The 24,767-nt window shown below is 41.1% G+C and overlaps 1 protein-coding gene across 1 annotated transcript in view; it reads left to right on the forward strand.

The window, feature by feature from the left end:
* The first annotated feature begins 1,368 nt into the window (after positions 1 to 1,368).
* adgra2 (adhesion G protein-coupled receptor A2) overlaps positions 1,369 to 24,767 on the forward strand; it is a 68,239-nt gene continuing 44,840 nt past the window's right edge. Inside the window, exon 1 of the mRNA XM_062998627.1 lies at positions 1,369 to 1,667. Coding sequence (XP_062854697.1) covers positions 1,414 to 1,667 — 254 coding nt within the window. The 5' untranslated portion in view covers positions 1,369 to 1,413. The remainder of the gene's footprint in view (positions 1,668 to 24,767) is intronic.

The raw sequence follows: 24,767 nt of genomic DNA on the forward strand, positions 1-24,767 counted from the left end.
AAATTTTCAGCCAGCATGGCTGGCCCATCAGGGGGATTTCCTTACATATTTATCCATAGGCCATTGCTGCTGGCTCATACAGATTAATAATCCAAATTACCTTTATGGAGGGGTGTCCTCACTGTAGCTATTTATAGACTGCTTTTGATAATTTACTGGTACTTCTGTGGGTGTGTGTAAAATTTTTAATAGATGAATAACGTTTAAGTGGAATTTAAAGCAGCCAGTCCTGTCCCTGCATGGATTTGATTAGAATGCTTTTATTTGTCATTTATACATGTACAGGTCTACAGTACAACAAAACTCCTTCTTCGCATATCCCAGCTTATTTGGAAGCAGGATCAGCCAACGTATGGCCCCCCTGGAGCAGATAGGTTAAGGACATTGCTCAAGGGCCCAACAGTGGCTGAGCTGTGATCTGAACTCTCAAACTTTCAAAGCTCTACCCACTGGGCCACCACTGTCCCAGAGAGAACTGAATTGTAAATAAAATCCCAATTGCTGAAAATTGGGGTACCAAAGTACACCTACATGGACCTGGACATGTTATCTGACATTGGTCCCAAGGACCAAGGTTTATGCATGGCACCACTCCAGGTTTTTGCCATGAGAAAAATGACAAAAAAAAGCTGGGGCACCAAGGCAGGACCTAAAGTGAAAAAATTAAGAAAAAATCTCATTTGAAGGTCGCAACGCAACAGGTCATGGAATGTAACACGTCTGCACTAGGACCCGGCGGTGGAGGGCAGGATTTGGGGAGCGCTCTCAGGGCAGCAGTATGTGCACTGCGACAGGGTGGCGGAGGAAAGGCGCTGCAGGGGTTTAGGGGCAGTTCAGTTCAGATCAGCCCTCAGTACCGTTACTCTCACTTCTACATCTGCTCTGCACTGATTACAGGGAACGTGACTGGGTTTTCGGACACTCAGCACGCGCACGCTGGATTTACTGTTAAGTTGGAGCGCGTGCAAATGCTTTTTTGTGCATAACGGAAAGTTTGCGGACGGGCGCAGTGATTTTTGGAGGCTGCCTTCAGAACCTGAGGAACAACTTAAGAAGTCTTGTAGCAAGTTTTGAGCAGCAAAAGTGACCCAGCTTTATTTGTTTAACTCTTTTTTATTTCTTTCTTACCATGTAGCCATGTACCATGTAGATGTTTTCAAAGATGCGCATTTGGATCTAGCGGATATACTGTAGTCGCAAAGTTATGACTGACATCTGTTCACAGTGGGATGCCAAAGGGGTTTTCTGATGTGATGATGGAGAGGCACGCGCAGTTAAGCTGATTGTCAAACTATCCAAAGGAAAAGTACAACTTGTATACAGCGCAACTTATTTATACAGCGCAAAGTATTTGTGCGGCGATGATGAAGGACATGGGCTGACTGGCTGCGCGTCTCTGAAAGCGGAGCGACGATGTTGCGATGTGTCCCGTGGTTCGGCGGTCGCGCGCTCTTCGTGCTGCTCGTGCTGTTGCTGCTGGTGTGCGGCTGTGCGCGAGCGTGTCGCGAGCTGCTCTCCAACGGCTGCAGCTGCAAGGAGGACCGCGCGAAGACGCACACGGTGCAGGCAGGAACGCGCAGACGGGTGAACTGCGCTGGGAAGGAACTGACTGAGACGCCGCAGGTCAACCTAATGCCCAACCTAATGCCCAACCGGACTTTCTCGCTGTGAGTACAGTTACTTCTGTTACTATGATTTATTTTCCCACGTGTTATCACTTCATACCTGTTGAGTGGATGATGTGGTTTATTGAGTGTGGGGATCATGCAACCAGTAACGATTTTGTTTTACCTTTTGTGCTGCCACATTGATTCTAAGGATCTCTGTATTATAAATGTTTAGAAAGGTAATTGCATTTTAAAGCTCTACAATTAAAGTGTTATTTATATGTGACTTTTTTAATCTAACAGGATATTTTATACATTTAATTTCATATAAAGAAGAAATGACATTATGTCATCATTGTATATATATAATAATATATTATATTATTTGTATATTATTATATAATACTATGAATATTATTATTCATAGTCATTAAAAAGTAAATTACATTTTTAGATTTTTTTACAGCTGCAGCAACAACTTATATTATTATTATTATTATTATTATTATTAATACCAGTGCTTATTTTACTCATTTCTAGTACCACTGTGTCTACTACTGGAGTTATGTTATTTACCATTTGCTTTTATTAGAAGTGTCAGCTTTGTGGTGTGTGGCCTAAACCAGCTACCCTCTGATTACTAGTCCAGTGCTACAGCTACTACTTCTACCAAAACTCTTCATACTACTACTTCTACTACTATTACTGCTACTACTGCAACTACTCTTACTAATGCTTTTGCTGGAACTTCTACTACTACTGCTACTACTACTACCTATTACTACCCATATTTCAACCACCACTACTACTACTATCACTACTACTTCTACAACTACTATCTTTAACTACTCGTAACTACTAATATTACTACTTCTACTACTACATATTACTATCCATATCGCTACCACTACTTCTACTACTATTACTACTACTTTTACTACTACCTATTACTACCCATATCTCAACTACTACTGCTATCACTACTACTTCTACAACTATTGTTACCCATATCTCGACCACTACTTCTACTACTATTACTACTACTTCTACTACTACTACCTATTACTACCCATATCTCTACCACTACTTCTACTACTGTTACTACTACTTCTACTACATATTACTACCCATATCTTTACTATTACTAACAAAAACGTTCTGTGGTCTAACACTGCTTTAACACCATGTGTAGCTGTGTATGATCTGACCGATATATTTCAGGTCCTCGTCTGCAGCATCTTATATCGTAGGGCGTGGGCACGTGTTAAGCAACACATGTGCATGCCATTGCCCGTGCTGAAGTGTGCAGTCCCATTTTAGCTTCCTTGGGGATAAGGGTTGAGTTAGATGGTGGAATGCATTTCACAATGTCAACTGAAACTGTGTGAAGAGTAGAACAGAGTCCCTGTGTTGCAGTCCTGTCATTTTCCATCTGGCTTTTAGTGTGAGAGGAAAGGAAACGTGCCCCTGGTCTGGTCTGGTCTGGTCTGCACGCCTCCCACACCCCGAAACCCACCCCCTCCACACAGACACACACTCTCCAGTCTTCAGCTGACTTGGCTATACTGAAGGAGGCTAAATAGAAACACATTTCTCTCTTACTTCTGCCCTCCCTGCTGTACTTTAATGGTGGCCTGGCTCCTTCCTTCCCCACTGCTATAACACTGCATTTTGTTTATAACTTGCCAGTCTCCAGTGCCCCTTCTCAGGAAGGAAGGCTGTCCGGAAGTACCAGCCTGATATGGCGTGTTTTCACTTCAGTCTTAAATAAATATCAGCACTCGTGATTATTATGAAAGCGATTACCATTTTTCCATTTGTGTGTGAAAAAATATGCACGCAAAGACAAACCTAAGTGTTTTTAATTATTGTTATTTGACATTAAGTATGTGGACACTCATATATCACACTCCTTTGCTTTTTGAACGTTGTATACATTATATTATGTTGCATACATTAGCAGATTTTGGTTAAGGTACTGGACTAGTAATCGAAAGGTCACTGGTTCAAGACCCACCAATTCCAGGTTGCCACTGTTGGGCCCTTGAGTAAGGCCCTTAACCCTCAATTGCTTAGACAATATAATGTCACAGTACTGTAAATCGCATTGGATAAAAACATCTGCTAAATGCCGAAAATGTCAAAATGTCAATTTAGCAGATGCTTTTTATCCCAAGTTACTAACGATTTTGATTACAATGCAGGGTTAATTATGAATTAATTAAGCAATTCAGGGTTGGCGCCCAGGTGGTGCAACAGGATATTCTGCTAAGGCTTTAGCGCTGGTATTCTAAACTCCCAGTGTTCGACTCTCAGCTCTGCAACCGGTCAGCTGGGCCCTAGCAGGCACAATTGGCAGAGCCTGCAGCAGTGAAAATTTACCTCAAGTCTGCTGTGTGGCGAAAGACCGAACTGAAAAAGGGGTGGGGTCTTTGACCTTGTGTTAGGACCCTGGTTAGTAACCGAAGGCGCCTGTACCAAAGTGGATGAATGGTGAGATCAGTGTGTGACTCTCCATGTGCGAGACTGGCCTCACGCGCAAATCCACTAGTATGGGGTTGGTTGACTGCGCATGTGTCAGTCGAATATACCCTCCTTGGATGCAGTCGGGGTCCCCAGCAGTGGAAGAATAATTGTCTACCCTAAATTGTGAGGAAAAGGGAGAAAATGCATAAATAAAAAAGTAAAATCCAACAGTGATGGAGATTACACGGTTGACATTTAGACCACTAGTCCACTACCTTAACCACTGAGCTTCCACTGCACATTATTATAGAGTCTGTCCTTCTTTGCTGCTATAACAGCCTCCACTCTCCTGGAAGATCTTCACAAGACCTTAAAACGTAACCATGACTGCAGGGATTCACATCTGTACAGCCACAATAGCATTAGTAAGGTTAAGCACTTATGTTTGGTAATTAGCTCTGGCTTGCAGTTGGCATTCCTATTCATCTCAATGTCTTAGCTAGGGTTATAATCAGGGATTTATCAACACCAGTCAACTGCTTCTCTTCTAAACTTGATAAAACTTATTTATGAAGCTTTATGCAGGATGGCATTGCCATGCTGAAACAAGAAATTGTTGCTGCAAAGCTTGCTGTTAATATTTTCATTCACCAGACCTTCACTCCACCACACCTCACAGTTGGCACAGGACATCCAGACAGGTAGTGTCCTCTTGGCACTTCAGAGATTTGTTGGTGCATTGCGAATGTTAATCTTAGAATTGTGTGCTGCTGCTTAGCCATAGAAACCCAACCAACAAAACTTTTAAGTCATTAAGTCATTGAGTCTGCCCTGCTTTGCTGCTATAACACCCTCCACTCTCCTGGGAAAATCTTCACAAGATTTTAAAACATAACCATGGCTGCAGGGATTCACATCTGTACAGCCACAATAACATTAGTAAGGTTAAGCACTTAAGGTTGGCAAGTAGCCCTGGCTTGCAATTGGCATTCCTATTCATCGTTTTGCAATAGATTGTTGCAGAACTCGAGTAGAGATGATTTTCATGCTGTGAAATTCTGTTGCAGAACTCAGCTGTTCCGTTCTGAATGCTTGTGTAGATCTGTTGTTGCTCCTAGGTGTTTAATCCTCAAAACAACTGTGTTTAAACACACGGGAAGATTTCAAAGAAGTATTATTTAATTAACTCTCTTGTTAGAAAGAGCCAGAGCTCTTCAGGATGACTTCAGTATGAATGTATGACTGTATGCTTGATTATATTTACCTGTAGGGTATCTGTGGGGCCTAATAAGCTAAAAACTACAATTTTATTGGCTGCCTTAACAATTCCAAGTAGACTTCTATTCTATTATTTGCTTAGCACATGGAAACCTGCCAAAATGATCATTATTGGTAGTCGCACATCTGGATGGCATTGTGTAATCACAGGTAATCAGTCACGTACATTTAGGGTTCAAACTGTGGATCGAACTTTCTAAACACCTTTTTAAGTGGATAATAAAGATAAATGAGAATAAAATATAATGATCATTGCACATATTTTATGTGCAATCACTGAACAATTCTCCTAATTCACTCGGGATTAAAAATGGAAAGCATTCACGATGGAGGTCTGTGGCATAATGAAAATATTTGATTTGGGTCGGATTTTGGCATTTGCATATTTTTCTTTGCTCTCCACATTCTGAAAATTTTTTTGTTCCCTGCAAAACAGGTCTGGCTCTGTTCTGGTTAAAAACCACATCTCAATGTGGCCAGGAAATATATACATTACAAAAATAAACCCTGATTGTTCATGTGTTTGACATTAACACCCAATACCTTCTAACCACCCATCAGTCCTCCATCTACCTGCGATGTTCCAGCTTTTCCAGCTCAGCAGGATCTGCGCTTGCTTTCACGTGAGTGTTGTAAAAAAGAAAACATTAAAAATAGTAAGACAGAATAGAGGAGCCAACAGATTGGTTCCCCAGAGGAGAAGGCCGGGGGCAGAGCATTTATGGAGCATGGTGGTTCTGCTTAATAAGCCCCCACATCTGCTCAACACATTGCCTTGCTAAAACGCGAAGGAAGTGGATTAAAAATGAAGGAAAATGCGGCACGGAACGAGTCCAGGTGCCAGACGACACAAGGAGGCGTTTGGAGAACAATCCGAAAGGGGGTAGCCCCCTCTCTTAATGCCGTTTATTTGTTTTCCGAGCATGTGCTAAGCACACCGTGCATCATGTTTATGGGTATTGCGTGGGTAGGAGGTAAACATTTCCAGCCTCCAGCCCCCTGCTGAGAGGAAAAAAGAACAGTTACCAAAAATAATGTGCTTTCAGCGTTGACATTCGAACCGGCTTGATGAAACTGAATATGATGAATATTTATGGAGATTATTGAGGATGTTTTGTCTCCGACACCTGGAGCAGAGTGTTTTCCCAACAGTGTCCTTCTCCAGATTCTAGTGACGTGCCAGGGTTCGGCTCCAGATGTTGATGTTTTTGTTTTTCCTGACATTCCTCAGGCGTTTCTAGACACCAGCCCAGGTGCAACATGGGATACATCATCCATTTCTTTCTCTCGTTGCTCCCTGCTGATCTTTCTTTTGCCGGCTGAAGGAATGTCAGTCCGGATGAAGGAGTGGATGAGGTCAGGGGAACTGGGGCAGTTGCCAGTAGACTAGGGGTTTGTGGGTAATGAAGTCAGTGTCGTAACATGCACGTGTAGCAGTGGATATGAACGAGCAGTCTTGGGCTGTGATTAGTCATGCAGTGTTGAAACAACTTGGTTAACTCTGGTACATTTACTGATGAGGGTTTTTTTGCCCAATGTTATTATTTGCACTCCTGGTAGATACTAACTGCTTTTCATTGCCTTGTAACTGTACTGAGCAATGACAAAGTTGAATCTATCTATCTGTCTAGTTCTCATGGAGAGTCACACAATAATCTCTGCATTCCTCCACTTCTGTACAGGCACCTTGGGCTACTAACCAGGGTCCTTACACAATCGTGTAAGGTAAATATTGTCATCGATATCGTTATATGGATAATCCCTCCACAGGCCAAAAAAATTCCTGGCCAAAAGATTGCAATGTCATTTCGGTCAGGTAAGTGGGGCGGGCTGTAAACATGGGAGTGACCTCACCTCACGGCAAGAAGGTCCTGGGTTTGATTCCCAGGTGCAGCAGTCTGGATCCGTTCTGTGAGGAGTTTGCATGTTCTCCCCGTGTCTGCGTGGGTTTTCTCCCGGAGCTCCGGTTTCCTCCCACAGTCCAAAGACATGCAGTCAGGTTAACTGGAGATACTAAAAAATCTCCTTAGGGATGTGTGTGTGTGTGTGTGTGTGTGTGTGTGCCATGTGATGGCAGCAACTGGCAACCTATTCAGGGTGTTTCCCAGTGTACCCACCGTGACCCTGAATAGGATGAAGCAATGGTAAAACAGACAATGAATGAACGAATGAATGAATATCCGAAATCTTGCCGTTTTTACCACAATGATTTTCAAAGTTTACACAGAATAGTGCGAAATAACAAAAATCATCCAGAGAGTGGCAGTTCTGGAGGTAGATACTTCTGTTGCTAGATGTTGCCAGATGTTGCCAACATCTGGGACAGTGGTAGCCTAGTGGGTAAAGCTTTGGGCTATCAACTGAAAGGTTGAGAGTTTGAATCCCAGCTCTGCCATGCAGCCACTGTTGGGCCCTTGAGCAAGGCCATTAATCCTCTCTGCTCCAGGGGTGCCATACAATGGCTGACCCTGCCCTCTGACCCCAGCTTCCAAACATTCTATTGTACAATTTCATTCTAATGTACACCTGTATATGTATGTATGACAAATAAAGGCATTCTATTCTATTGTAAGAGTGGTAAGAATAGTCAATGCAGAATGGTTAGTCAGGTTTGAGCTCACAGAAAGGCCCATTAAACAACCAATCCAGAACCACGGTGAGCAGAAAAGAATCTCAGAATGCACAACACGCCCTAATTATAAAGATGATTGAATGATTCATCAGACTTCTCACTGCACACAACAGCTGCTCCAAAGACAAACGATCCATGCGGTGCCGTCCAGAACCCGCCGGCATATTTAGCATTAAGCCAATTGAGGTTAAGTGTTCCCAGCTGGACTGTGTTCTCGAATTAAAGTTCCTTCAGACAGGAGGAATTGGGCTGTAGGGTTTTGGGGTCAGTGGTTTAAGGAACAGGGTTATCACATAAACAGCTGCAGGTCACCAAGCCAACATCTGGCATTCCATATTAGATAACACAAGGATCAACCCTAAGTAAAGATAAGCTAACGCTTTCCGGGTACAGGCCTGTCCTGAGACGTGTGACTTTATAGAGTCATAAAAACGGATTCGTATAGTGTCTATATTTAATACGAACTTGATTATTTATTTAGTATCATTTATTATAATTTGCACCTGCACTTTCCATAAAACTGTCTACCTCGCACATATCTGCACAATTATATACCCATTACGATCCTATGGATAGTTATTTATTTTAGATATTATTATTATTATTATTATTATTATTATTATACATACCTAGTATTCCCATTTTTATGATTAATCTTACTATTATTATTATTATTATGTAAATAGATGTTATACCATGTATAAAAATTTTTAATTAATAAATAAATTGTAATAAATATACAAAACTGTCTTTGCTCAATGCATAGTTATTAATTTATATTATATAATCTATATTATATTATATTATTATTATTTTTAAACATACCTAGTATTCCCATTATTATGCTTATTATTAATAATAATATTATTATTGGCATCAATATTATTGTAATTATGTATATATTACTATGTATATAGATCTAATACCATATATGTAAATATAAAATTTAAAAATAAATTATAATAAAAAAATTGTCTACCTTACATATATCTGCACAATTATTTAACCATTAAGACCCTATGTATAGTTATTGATTTTATATTATTATTATTATTATTATTATTATTATTATTATTGTTATTGTTCTCTCTGTCCTGGCGTTAATCCCGCAGTGCAGGGTCCGCTCTTGTGCACAGTCTTCTCCATTTGGCGCGATCTAAGATGTCTTCTGGCGCTGCGTTGACAATCTTCATGTCTACATTGTTACGATCCAGTCAACGCATCTTTGGTCGCCCCCTTGGGCGGCGCCCTTGAGGCTTCAGTTGCAGGGCTGTTCGGGCCACTGAATCTGCATTGCTCCGCATGACGTGTCCATACCAACGCAGCCTCGCCTCTCTCATCTTTTCTTGGATAGGGGCAATGCCAAGTCGTAGGTGGACTTGCTTCTTTAGCCTGCCCCGTCCAGGAGTGAGTAGCCCTTGCCCACTTCTCGCGCCGTTCGTACAAGGACGACAATACATCGACCGGTGCGTCGCTCCGCCTGACGTCGACGACCTTCACCGTTAGTTTGAATCCAGCCGGCACCGCGTGGAGGTGGTGATGGGGTTTGCCGGCCTATTATTGTTATTGTTATTATGTATATATTACTATGTAAATAGATCTAATACCATATATGTAAATATTAAATTAAAAAAATAATTAAAATAAATCTCTATATGTATCTCACATACATATGCTCAACTATATACCCATTAAGACCCTTTATTTAAAAATAGTTGTTATATTTATATTATTATTTATATTATTATAATAATATAATAATAATAATATTCCCATTCTTATCATGTGCTTATTATTAATATTATTATTGTTTTTATTTATTTAATATATCTATATTATATTACTATTATCATACATACCTATACCCATTCTTATGCTTATGATTAATATTATTATTGTTGTTGTTATGAACATATTACTATGTATATAGACTTAATACCATAAATGTAAATATTAAATTAATAAATAAATTATAATAAAAACATAAAAATTTCTACCCACAATTTCTGCACAATTATATACTCATTAAGACCCTATGCATATTATTATATATACTGTACCTATGTATATTTTGATTAATATGCTAATGCATAATATTCATATTATTATTATTTATTATTATTATTATTATCTATATTACTATGTATTTAAAGTAATACCATATATGTAATTTTTCTATTAGAATTTTCTACCCTAGGGGTGCTGATCCTGGGGGCATGTATTTAATCCCTGTTTCACATCTTCTTCCCGTGTCCATTGAGGTTTCCTGAAATTTTTACATTTTTCACATACAGTATATCACATGTGGAACGTGACTAGGTTCCTTTTAAATGCTCCTTGCTTTGAGCGACTGGGTAAATGTGTAGGCGTTTGTGGACCTGGGATGACTACTTTTGCCCCCTGTATCATTCAGTCAATAAATACCGTGTCTTGTTGCTGCAGCTGGATTCTGAATGCTGATTGGCCTTGATTCGTGTGATTGGGCTGAAGTTTGTGGTTTCTTCAGGAGACGAAGCAGTAATTGCTGACGCCTCGAATCCTCACCTCTGGATAAATGCTGTGTTTGTGTGTGTGTTTCAGTGTGTGTGTGTGTGTGTGTGTGTGTGTGTGTGCAGAGTCTCAGCTTTCACAGCAGCAAAAGCATGCTTTTTCATGGCGGCCCCAAACACTTCGTAAACAGCAAAGCCGTTGGCATCAGTGCGCCGCAAATTCAATCGTCGCAGCCATTCCGTCCCGCGCACAGTCTGCCTCTTTCTTCACGGCCTCTCAGGCTCCCCCTCCCCCTCAGAGTTCATCCATACACGGCGTAGCTGAATCTAAATATTTAGCCGTGCTAGTAGAAAACTGCCATGCCCAAAACTTTTCCAGATGTGGACGAGAGGGCCTCTGTGTTTAGAGCTAATTATGTGTGCCTGCATGGGGACTAGGGAGCGCTGGGGGTGCAGCAGAGGGGGAGGTCGGGGAAAGAGAGGCAAGAGAGGAAGGTGTAGGAATGCTAGATTAGATAATCAATTGTTTGTCTACAGTTACAATCAAACGTTTACATACATTGACAGTCTTGAAATTTGCTTCTTTCTCTGTGACTGAATAATTGAAACATGTCTTTAGGTGCCTTTTTTAGAATGTTACATTTATCTTTTGGGTCAAAAAATACAATAGAGCAATTTTTAATTCTTAAAGTAATTATGCTGACAACAGCTGGTGACTTCTCTGTGCTATATGTGCCAGTTTAACTGCTCCAACATCAAAGTACAGTGGTACCTCAAAACTTGACGTCAATTGGTTCTGGGAGTGGCGTTGAGTTTAAAAGACGTTGAGTTTCAAGGTATTTTTTCCCATAAAGATGTATGGTAAACCTGTTAATGCGTTCCATGGTCCTGTAGAACTTCATATATTTTAGGCTAATGTAAAATAATGGGGTTGTTTTTGACACTTATACACTGAAAATAACACAAGTATAATATAAAAACACTAAAATCCAATTGTAAAACAGTTATAAATCAATAAAAATACAATAAAACCTGCACTTTACTTTTACTTCTTTATTGTTCCTTACACTTCTTAATCGTGGAGATGCTTGATCTTGAAATACTGTATTCCGTTCAGTAAAGGCGCAGTCATTGTACTATTAACCGACTTATTGTACTAAAACAACAACTGAGGAATTTCATTAGTGGAGAGAACTTATGAGCAGTAATAATTGAGAGAGAGGTTTAGTGTTTCTGTGTCGTTCTTTTAGTACACTGTTTCACGTTAAGCTTTATTTTATGTATATATGCCATTGTTTCTTTTGGAGTGTGGTGTGTTGGGCTTGCAATTTTTGTGTTTGAGCTTTGATCCAGTTTGCCGCTGACCTTTTCAAAGCGCCTCGAATGAGACGAACTGTTTGATATGATGTGGTAAAAGAGACTCAGGCAGTACGAACAACACTTAATGTGAACAAAGCTTAACATGACGTATTGTATTACAACAACGACTGAGGAATTGTATTAGTGGAGAGAACTTATGAGCAGTAATAATTAAGAGAGGTTTAGTGTTCGTGTCGTTCTTGAATACATTAAACCACGTTCAGCTTTTTCAACAATAAGTGTTTTAGACTCTCTCGGAAAAGCTGATGCTCACAATTTCTCAGCACCCAGAACTATAACGTTGCAGACATTCCTAACCCCAACTCTTGTGTAATAGCTTGAGTAAAGGTATGTAGAGTTATCTGTCCATGAGCTAATGCTGAGGTTAGGCATAATATGTTAGGGCGCATTTACATGAAAAGTGGCAAAACTGCGCTGGCTGTGCTTTTGTTTCTTATGGAGTGTGGTGTGTTGGGCTCGCAATTTTTGCGATTTAACTTTGACCCAGTTTGCCACTGACCTTTTGAAAGCACCTCCAATGAGACAAAATGTTAGATATGATGTGGTAAAAGCAACACCGACTGTACGAACATTGCTTAACGTGACTAATTGTTCTAAAACAACAAGCAAGGTAATTCATTAGTGGTGAGAACTTATGAGCAGTAATATAAGAAGTTTAGTGTTCTTATGTAGTTCATTTAGTACATTAAACATACCGTACAATTATGACTGAATACAATTCAATTAAGGGGTTAAGGGCCTTGCTTAGGGACCCTACAGTGGCAACTTGCAGGCAGTGGGACTTGAACCGGTCCTTGTGATAACATGATGGTTTGTTTTTTTTCCAACCTTGTCAAAGAGACCACCATTCCAAGGTTTTAACAGGTGCTGTCCAACTAGTCTTGTTTATATTACACAAAATGTAAAACCTAATAACTTTTATCTATATTTATTATATGTTTACAAAAGTCAATAAAGTGTCTGAACATTTCAGTCACAAAAAAAAAATCTGTTCCATAAATCATGGAAATTCCAGTAGTTCTGTGACACGCATGTCTGCTACTGGTGTATGTAAACTTTGGACTTTAATTGTGTGTGGTTGTGTGTGTGTGTTTGGAGAAACCTTCCTGACAGATATCCGGGAAATTGTGTGTGTGGAAGGGCGTCCTCTGAATGCCACCGTTCCCGGAGATGGAACGTTTACATTTGCGAAAAAGGTGATGAGTTTCGGTGGATGGGGGGCGTGCGAATGAGGGAGCGGCTGTAAATCAAAAAAATAAACAAAACCCCTGATACCCAGCGCCCGTCACACCTGCCACTGCCACACACATGTCGACCCCTGACCTCTAGCATCCAAGGTCAAGGTGACGTCTTGATTCTCTGTGGAGTTATTAAAGCGTTATGAAAGCGGGCTTTATGTACTGAGCTGAAAAGCTGAAAATCGATGGACGTTCGAGGCTGCTAAATCTCCCCGGAGCATCACGGGCGAGAGCCTGAGAGAAAGTATGAGAGAGAGAGAGTGAGTAATATAGTCTTCCCAGAGCGCTGCAGGAATCTGTGTTTGGATAGTTTTCCCTTTCATTGCGCTCGTCTTATCTGACTCCAAAAAATGCAGATCCCGCTCTTTTTCTTTCTCCACCCATGAAATTCTCACTCTCTTATTTTCATATATATCGAACAGACGTGTATTTAAGGCTTTATGCAAGTATAAAGTAATTGCCCCCCCCTACACTTTTGTAATGATCTTTGATGTTGCATGTTTGTCACATTGCATTATTTTAAAGTTACACAAACAAAATTTGAATAAAATAACCTGTTTATTTTGTCATTTTTTTAATGTTTTACCACTGCTTTATCCTGGCCAGGGTCACAGTGGGTCTGACTTCCTGTTGAATTAATGGACGCAATGTAGTAACACACCCCAGATGGGACACCAATACATTGCAGGGCCCCAACAACTTGCTATTGTTTGGATGTTTTTTCCGCATAACCGTTATGCCTAACCACAGCATTAGCTCATGGACAGATGACCTTACATACTTTTTTTAATGCATTTTCTCCCCATTTTCCTCTCGATTTAGCACACTCAGTTTGTCTTCCGCTGCTGAGAGATACCAGATTGCATTTGAGGAGAGCACGTTGCTGTACACGCCTCTTCAGACACGTGCACAGCCCTCCTCTTCTCACCAATCAGGGTCCTTACACAGCGTATGAAGATCCCACCCCACACATAGTCCGCCCCCCACCCTGCAGATACAGTGGCCAATTAGTATTTGCCGCAGGCACTGCCAACTGTGCCCGCCAGATGGTGCCCAGCCGACCGGTGGCAATGCGTTGGTGTGCTAGCGAAATATCCCGCTGCGCCACTTGGGTGACCAACCTTACATACTTTTTAATGATTTTTGATAAGCACTAGAATTAATTTACATTTGTGGCATTTCACGTGCCAGATAACACACCCCAGACGAGACGCCAGTCCATTCCAGGGCACCGATCACTTGCTATTGGTTGGATGGTGGTTTTTCTGCATAAGCTATTATGCCTAAACTCAGCATTAGCTCATGGACAGATGACCTTACATACTTTTCAATCATTTTTAATAGAGACTAGAGTTGATTTACATACAAGACGCTTTTATCCAAAGCATTTGCGAAATGCCACATAACACACCCTGATGGGATGCCAATCCATACGAGGGCCCTGATCAAATGCTATCTAAGCAATTTATGCCTAACCTCAGCATTAGCTCATGGACTGATGACCTTACATACTTTTCAGTCATTTTTGATAGACACTAGAATTCATTTACATTTGTGGCAAAAAAACATTTAATTTTAATACTGCTGGTGGAATCATGGATCTTTAAAAATGAAGGATCTTGCTCAAGGACTTCTTGGCAGTCCTGGGATTAAAATTTAATCCTACGGTTGGTAGCTAAAATCCTTAAACACTAAACTACCACTTATCATTAAAATACTCCATATAATGTTTATATTTTTTCGCATCACTGAATCACTGGTTTAAGTAGAACTGTGTGGTTTCATTGTGAAACAGCGGCTTTGTCCTAAATACATGTTGTGTTCAGTCATCACAGCTGATTTAATGCCAACGCTGGGCACAGTACTACCAACGTGCAACATGGGCTTTCTGCTCACCAGGCCGGGCAGCGTCTGCTCATCTGGGTCACAAACATTCAGTAAACAGAAACATTTTGGGACGTGTTCTTGATATTGGGAGTAAACATTAGAACTGAGGTTAACGATGCCGTTATTAAAAGTGCTCATACAGACTTTTGGTGTTTTATTACGACCGTGGTCTAGAGACAGAACCGAGACGTGTGGACGCTGATTGTAAGTGTGTGTGTGTACGCGTGTGGAAAGGGCGTTCATGGCCACAGTCGGCTAAAATAAGGACCCGTCCTCTCCTCTGTAATTATAGTGTTTATATAATTCTGATTTTAATTTTAGACTGGAGAGCTTGGCATAAACACACACACGTACACACACACCTACACACGTAGGCACAACCTATCATTTAAAACTGGATGGGAGTTGGATTTCTTGGTGTGCCAGCTATCGAAGGTCACTTTGTTTCTACACACACACACACACACACAAGCAGATCAGTGTTGCAAGATAACGTGAGAGTCAGTATTAGATTGTGTGGATTAATGCAAGTAACAACCCGATGTACCTTAGCACAGGCCTCACAGCAGCTGTAGGTTCTCCTGATGTGTTTTGCTATCTCTAACTTCATTGCAGAATATATTCAGAGCCAGTTATGTATTAGTACCACTGGAGATTCGGGGCTACTGGTTTCTTTTATATATGTTTATATACGTACACTGATCAGCCATACCATTTAAACCACCTCCTTGTTTCTACACTCACTGTCCATTTTATCAGCTCCACTTACCATATAGAAGCACTTTGTAGTTCTACAATTACTGACTGTAGTCCGTCTGTTTCTCTGCATGCTTTGTTAGCCCCCTTTCATGCTGTTCTTCAATGGTCAGGACCCCCACAGGACCCCCACAGGACCACCACAGAGCAGGTATTATTTGGGTGGTGGATCATTCTCAGCACTGCAGTGACAATGACATGGTGGTGGTGTGTTAGTGTGTGTTGTGCTATTATGAGTGGATCAGACACAGCAGCGCTGCTGGAGTTTTTAACAACCGTGTCCACTCACTGTCCACTCTATTAGACACTCCTACCTAGTTGGTCTACAATTACTGCCTGTAGCCCAGCTGTTGTCCTGTACACTTTAACCCCCATTACCCCATATATTAATCAAAAGGAACCCCTCTGACCATATGTTATTTGGGTGTTGGGTTATTCCCAACACTACAATGTGTACCACACTGATGTGGTAATGCCAGTGTAGTTTGTGTTTAGGGGACTGTAGCAGCCTAGTGGTTGAGCCAAGGTTGGGCCCTTGAGCCAACCCCTAACCCTCTCAGCTTTAGGGGCACAATATAATAACTTCAAATGGGATTCCATTCCATCAGGTGCAGCAGTGTTGTTAGGATTAGTGTTCAGAACAAAAATATTAAGCAAACAGCCTTAGGTTCTCCTGATGCGTTTTGCTAACTTTAACTTCACGGCTCTATATATTCATAGCTAGTTATATCTGTATGTAGACGCCTGACCGGCTGATAGTACCGCTGGGGATTCAGGATTACTGATTACTAATATATATATATATATATATATATATATATATTTTTTTTTTTACTTTTCCAATTATTATCCACTTTTCTTTTTACCACCTTAGTGTCAATGCTAGAAGGAGAATAGTATTCAGAACAAAAAATATAAAGCCAACATCCTTCTGTGATCAAAATGTGTCCACAAATAACAGACCAGAGGAAGATTAACACCCACTGTGCATGAGAAATATAAACTAGCTCCAACCACCTACAACAAGTGCTCACAGGGTTTGTGTTCCTAATAAAGAGGCCAGCGACTTTAATTAATATTTAAAAATCCCAACAACACTGCTGCACCTGTTATTCTGTATCACATTTGATTCTACAAGAACTATTGGCTCCCCTACACGGTACTAAATACCTTGATGAGCAAAATGGTTAGCAAAGTGGCACAACTAATAGAGTGGGTGGCACACAGAAACTATAAGTCCTGGGCACCTGGGTTCAAAACCTCTGGTTACTGTTTGTCAGGAGTTCCATATGTTCATCCCACTTCGCAAAAACATGCAAGAGGTGGAAAATAGAGTATATGACTATAGGGATCATGAGTACATGCATTTTTTATGCCTCTCTCTCTCTTTCTCTCTGTAGGCTGTCTTTACAAAGCCATGCATTCACATCTCAAGATGCATTTAAGCACTAAGTGCTCATTGTGCTCAAGGGTTTTTGACCCAAGCCAGGCGTGTGTGTATATGTGTGTGTGCAGATGTACATGTTTAACTGTGTATTTAACATGACATCAGCATGGCATCAGCCACATCAGACTTGTATGATATGCATTTCATGTTTGTTGGTGCAGCTCATGCACTATTCACTCCATGCTTAATGTAAAAATGTGTCCTTTACTGTTCCCAAACATACATGATCAGCTTGCTTTACCTTTTTATATAAAGGTAGGCTGTTGGTTTAGTCAGCCTCGCCCATACATACAGAAATATTAAAGCTTGTGGAATCTATTATTAACTGTGTGCAATATTAAATCTTTTCTTTTTATGTTAATCTTATCTGTTTATTTTAACTTAATGTTAGTTTTATGTTTGCTCATACACACCCGGGTTTAGCTTTTGCAATTTCATTATATGAATCGTACACAGTCGAGCCATATTATTACGACCCATTCCTACTTTCGACGGCGTCAGTGCATAGCCCATGTAGGAAGTCATGTTTTGTGAGCTGGCTTGGTGGGTATATAAGGTGTGTGGTAGGCTGTCTGCACAATTATACCTCGTTGCTGTCATGGGTAAAAGTACCATGGATAAAATTGTCTTCCATGGAGCAGACTGGATCTTCCAGCAAAACAATGCAACATGTTACACGGCTAGAAATGTCCAACATTGGTTGGAAGAGCATGACCAAGACTTCCAAGTACTACCCTGGCCCCCTAATTCCTCAGATTTGAACCCTATTGAGCATCTGTGGGACCACCTCGATTGTCATGCACGCTCTATGAACCCTCCCTTACGCCCCCTCCAGCAGCTGTGGGATGCACTGCAGTCAGCATGGCTCCAGATACCTGTGACAACCTACCAGGACCTTATTGAGTCACTCCTAGCCAGTCTAGCTCTAGATATTATCTGGTGCTGATAATAATGTGACTCGACTGTGTATAATGGCAACAAAGCTCTTTCTGATTTTTGATTTTTGATGCGAAGCAAGATATATCTGGAAATAAGAAGACAAATTGTAAATTGTAAAAGATTTTGGAGGGAAACATTAAAGTAGTGGGAACAAGATTTTATTAGGTTGGTAACAAGCTTAATTTGACATGTAAAAACCAGTACAGTGGTTCATGTAGCCGACCCCAGTAGGCGTAACCCAAATAAAATAAATAGAAGCTCAAACAGCTGGTACTCGGGTCACACAGTTGTAAATCATGCTAGCCAACTACCCCTGGGATCCTGGGTTTGAATCCCCAATGCTGCTATTGGCCATTCAAGTGTCTACATACTGGGTGGATGGAGGAAGCCCCACTATAGATTGGCATCCTGACCAGGATGAAGCGGTAATAAAACATAAAAATAAAGTCAAGCAACGAAGTCGTCTCATGTCGGCGTAAACTGTTTGGGTCTCATCTGATTTCACCATCTGCATGTGTTTTGGCGGAGCGGCGCATCCATGTTGTTTCGATTAGCACGAGTGCACGCGCGTGTGAGCGTACATGCGAGTGCGTGTCTGAGCAAATGGACTCACACGTTTGACCCTCTTTTCAACGAGAACAAGCCTCAGGATACACAATGCTGCTTTTCCTTGAGTGGCTTTTTCCTGCGCGGCGTTTCTGGACTCTTATCCCATCGGCTGCACTCGGGTGTGTGTGTGAGTGTGTAAGTGTGTTAATGCAGTCTCAGCCTGGACGCTGATTTGGACAGGGCTGTCAAGCAGCAGCCGTGGCACTTGAAGAACTCCAGAGAGAATGGGAGCTCTTTAACAAAGAGCAGAGCAGCCTTGCTTCTGTTCGGACACACACACACCTATACACACACTAACTCACATTCACTTGGCTCTTCTTTCATGTTCATATATACTGTTCGTGGAAACAAACACTCTGCATACAGTGTTCCAGAGTCATGCCACCATGCCATGCGTAATACCCACTGACACACACACAAATATGCACACCTACACACACACACACACACACACCAGATTGGTCCTGCTGTGAAGGCGCTGTAATTGGGCTCTTAGGCTTCATTAGTGGCAAAGCTAAGGGGACGGTTCTTTCTCCAGTACGCACACTTAACACACACACTTTTTTGATGCCCCCATCTACCCCCCTCCCCCTGTTCATGCTTTGTAGGCAAAAATCTTGATCCAACTAAAAGACATGCAGACACTATTAGTATATAAGTATTGTCGGACGTCCCATTTCAAATCAGTGGACATTAACCAGGATACTATTCTATTATTACTTTGGGATGTCGTTCCTTAGAATTATGGAGTGTGTCTGTAGGAATTTATAATGTGCCCAATCAGTCAAAGGAGCATATAACAATAATAACAATGCCTGGCTTAAATGTCAGGTTCCAATTCATCCTGAAGTTGCTTAATAAAGTCAATGTCAGGGATCTGTGCAGTATCTTCACCCCAAACCATGTCTTTATGGACCTTGCTTTGTCCACAGGGGAACAGTCACATGCTAAATTGAAAGCTGATTGCGTACACCTGTTGGCAATAATAATGACAAACATCTGAAATCCAAAATTAGGAGGGCTGTCCATGATATGTTTTTTTATAATGGTCAGATAAGTCTGGAAATGCATCTGACCATTCAGTTGTATTTTTATCAGCATAAGGTGACAGTTTGGTTATTTCTGACCGAAAATGTGTAGTCAAACTACCCCTATTTGTTTGGGCACCAAGATTTCTTCATTTTAGTTAACTGACAAATAAAATTCATTTCAATTCATCAACCTGGTTTTATCCTGATCAGAGTCGATCCGGGTCCAGTTTTACTAGAAAGCATTGTCACAAGGCAAAAATACCATATCCTTCACAGGGCTTGGGCCATCCCCCCTCCACACACAGCTAATCATGCATGTGTAGATGCCCGGCTCATCGATAGCACCGCTGAGATTGGAGCCCGGATCTCAGCGATGGTGGGTCAGCATAGTAGAACTCTTTTTATATTTTAATTTTATTTTAATTTTGGGAAAGGGCTGTGCAAAAGTTGTAAATAAACAGTGCTAAAATCTAGGTCTAAAAATGATTTTTTTTTTTTTTTTATAAAACAAAAATAGGCTTACCATTTGATTAAGTTCTTTCAGAGATTTCATTGTGCTGGTGAAATCAAGTGTGGGTATTACATACATTATATAACTAAATTATTGTTATTTAAGGTACCCCATTGCTAATAGTTGTATTGAATTAATTCTATAAAACATTTAGAAAAAACCCTTTCCTGTTCCATCATGACTCTGCCCCTGTGCACAAGTAAACGTCTGTATAAACCTGGTTTGATAAGTTTGGTGTGAAGGATCCCCACTGAACACCTTTCTTTTGATTTTACACTGTCATAGTATCCAGGCACACCCCCTCCTTGAGCAGGTGTAAAGCCATCAGCCACTTCTCACACCAAACAGTGGCAGATTATTTACATAGAACTTGAGTATCACGCTATCCTCTTGGTGTTCCTTTTCCGCTTGCATCGCTGCCCTGACCAGACCAGCAGAAGTGGCTGTTGCAGCAGCAAGAAGGTGAATCCCTTTTCAGCTTACCTTCCCTCCGTCCCACTGCTGGCTCCAGTCTGTCGGCAGTGGGCTAGCAAATTAGAACTGCTGCATCATTTGAGCGTTTATGTTAAATTGTTGGCTCAATATCCATTTACGCTAGGCATATACTTAGTATGTGTATGTAATCATACTGGCTTTTCCATAAACAGTACCATATTTCTACTATTGTTGTAATAATTTTATTATAATAATTCCTCCGTTTATGAATTTCTCTTTTCAAACTGTGTATTTACCGTCCACATGCTTTACTGTTTAAGGTTTTAAAAGGACCTGCCTCCTCATAATGAAACTCCATGGCAGCTCCTCACTCAACCTGTTTTCAGTTAAACACAACTGCTTGTGCAGATTACAACCTTTTTGTGAGCTCATTATGTCCTTAATTATCTTTAATGCTGGAAAACAGTTTTGAACAATAAATCTATCAATAAATCTAGATGACATCATGAATGAACGCTTCACTCAGGACTCTACTGGGTCCTGTGTGGAACCCTATCCTCTGTATGCATATACTCTGTATGTACTGTATATTGTAGAGCTTTTTGTAACCTACAGGGCCCAGTTATAACTTGTATAGGACTTTTATGTGCTTTTTGTGATTTAAAGGGAATATTTAACCTGTGCTTTGTCTACATACTGCACATAATGGTTCACTTGGTGTCAAACAAAACTCCCCCTTTTCAATGTGCATCTGATATTGCAATAGTTTTTTAAATTTTATATTCATAATTCCTTTTTAGGGTTATGTTGAGTCTGGGTCCACTGGGAAACACAGTCTGAACTGGGTTCCAATCCATCACAAGGCTTTGGCCATCCCTCCCCTCAGACATTGCCAATCATGTCTGTACTATGTAGATGCCTGGCCAATAGCATGATTCCAGTTTGTAATAGAACCCTGTATCACCACTGAGCATTGGCTCAGTGGGTAGCACTGTCACCTCATAGCAAGGGTTCAGTTCCCAGGTGGAACGGTCCGGGTCCTATTTGTGTGGAGTTTGCATGTTCTTCCTGTGTCTGCTTGGGTTTCCTCCAAGTGCTCCAGCTTCCTCACACAGTCCAAAGACGTCCAGTCAGGTTAATTGTAGATACAAAATTGCCCCTAGGTATGTATGTGTGCCCTGTGATGGACTGGTGACCTGTCCAGGGTGTCTTTTCTTTTGTCCAGTGATTTGGATCCACCGTGACCCTGAATAGGATGAAGCGGCGGTAAAGCAGACAATGAATGAATTAATAATTCATTTTAACATCATAATGAACCAACAAAGGAAACCCTTAAAATGATCTCCTAGTTACTCCCTCTACGTAAGCAGCTTACCAAATTAAGAATAGAATAACTTTACTTACCTTGAACCTTTCCATCAACGTCACATGATAAACCACATTTTAAAGCATGTATTGTTGAAGCTAGGAACATGACTTAACCTCTACCTCCTTATTAAATCCCATTATGTAGCTCATTTACCATTGTTTGCTAAGGCATGCATACCATAAACTATAAACACACAGTACGTTGTTATTATAGACCCTCGGTCCCTTGGTTGTTATAACAGACCCTCTTATGGCTCCAGACTACCAGCCTTATTTTCCTTGTCTGCAGTTCCAGCTTTTTTTTTCACTCCACCCTTCATCGCTATGGTCAGACCAATTTACCTGGCACTGGTGCCTCGGTTCCTGCCACAGTGGTCAGAGGAGACAAATCTAAAACGAGCTAAACCACTATGAAAATGGAGTAGCACAGGGCAGGGTGGAGTTGGCAAGAGCATAGAGCGATAGGCGCCCAGTGGGCATTTGCGATGCCAGTTAACATAGAGCCAGATGGTTATACTAAAGCTAACTGACTAAAGTGGCTAAAGTTAGTTTGGGCTGTGGGAAAGTGTAGAATTGGTTGTTTCTTGGCTCTCTGGTAGCCGACATTGCCTGATGTTTGGTGCTGCTGTGATTGGATGCCTCCATTAGACAGGTTCTACACTGCTAGGGTTGCCATAATCCAAATATGCCAACATATTTGGTACAAATGCAGATCCCAGGTCTGTAGAATCATCTGTACTGTAAAACTCCCTCCAACGTTTTTATAAGTTGAATTTCCATGGTCACATCATAGCAAAAGCTTACCATGATGACAAATATCAGCTTGAATTATCTAAAGCACACTTGAATTGGACTCTGCAGCAATTAAAACACATTCTCTTGAGTAATGAATTCCACTTTATCACCTGGCAGATCTGGGTTTGTTGGAAGGATCACTGATCTGGATGTTTTCGGTTTCGTCACTTGGTTCCAGCGGGCGGGATCTTAACGCCACAGCTTACAGTTCTTCCTCACATCTATTGACATCCCATCCGCTACTGTTGCCCTTCCTCACCTTCCCTTCCGTGTCTGCTCCAACTCTTCCTCCCATTCTGCATCCACCTGCTCTTCCTCTGTGTGTCTGTTCATCACACTTTTGGCAGGAAGTGCTCCTGGGCTGACCCCCCAGCTACACATATAAACAACCCCATTTTGTCCGCTTCCTGTTTGGTCCGGTGGGTGTGGCGCCTATTTCTGGCTTTGTACAGATTGGACACCTTAAAGAAGCTGCAGGGTTCTGAAAGTTTTTACTTTTATTTTTTTATGGTTTTGTTTCTATATGTTCATGCAATCTTACCACCTTTTTGAAAAGATGTTAAAGAAGAACAGTGCAAGTTACTTTCTTTACATCTTATATCTAAAAAATTATTATTCAGGCACAACGGGCAGGAGCTTCAGTCAACTGGCTGTTGTATGAATAGGATAATTAACTAAAAATAATAGTCATCTTTAGATGTATAGAAAATACCAATAAAATTTATATGGGATCTATCTATCTATCTATCTATCTATCTATCTATCTATCTATCTATCTATCTATCTATCTATCTATCTATCTATCTATCTATCTATCCATCCATCCATCCATCCATCCATCCATCCATCCATCCATCCATCCATCCATCCATCCATCCATCCATCCATCCATCCATCCATCCATCCATCCATCCATCCATCCATCCATCCATCCATCCATCCATCCATCCATCCATTGATAGCCACTGGTGCTTCAACCTCCAGTACAATTTCAGAGGTTTGATGGATCAATAGGATGCATTATATATAGAGTACCTCTAGTTTGATAATTTGGGTGCTTAGGTAGCACAGCAGTAAGTGTTTGAACTCATAAGTTTAAATCTCAGCAGTGCTCCCAACCTGGCTGGGCATCCAACAGACACAATTGGCCTTTTCTGATGGAGCCTTGCTGCCCTTTTGGGGTGTGACCTACAGGACTTGTCTGTTGGGGAAAAGGAGGGCAGTCTAGGGCAGTTGTAGCTTAGTGGTTAAGGTACTGGACTAGTAATCAGAAGGTTGCCGGTTCAAGCCCCAACCACTGCCAGGTTACCACAGTTGGGTCCTTGAGCAAGACCCTTAATCCCCAATTGCTTAGATTGTATACTGTCACAACTGTAAGTCGCTTTGGATGAAAGCTAAATGCTGAAAATGTAAGGTCAAATAGAGCCATAACGTATGTGGTATGGCTTCAATTGGAAAACTGGAGAGTATGTTTGTGCCCAAGGGGTGCGTGATAGTCTACAGCTCTCCTTGGCCAGAATAGAGGTGGTACAAGTGGCAGTGGAAGTACAATGGGAAATTGGAAATGACCAAATGGTTTTCTTTAGTTGATTTAAATTGTGTAAGTGTAATTGAGTAAGCGTGTCACACATTCTATGGCCAAAAGTATGTAGACACCCCACGGGGCTACATGTTGCTAATCTTTAAGAACACACAGAACCTGTCTCCCATGAACACACGCAACTATAAAACTCAATCGCTGCAGAGGCTAAACGCTCATGTACAGATGCTCACTTTTCCAAATGATAGCCTTACATCTTTACTCACTATCTGTACTTCAGTCCTCTCTGGAACTTATTAGATGGACTTTAATTTCGCCAGCGCACTGTCTTCCTCCCTCCTCCGTTCCGTCTGTCTCTG

This window comes from Trichomycterus rosablanca, chromosome 7 (genome assembly GCF_030014385.1).
Source record: "Trichomycterus rosablanca isolate fTriRos1 chromosome 7, fTriRos1.hap1, whole genome shotgun sequence".
Classification (NCBI taxonomy): domain Eukaryota; kingdom Metazoa; phylum Chordata; class Actinopteri; order Siluriformes; family Trichomycteridae; genus Trichomycterus; species Trichomycterus rosablanca.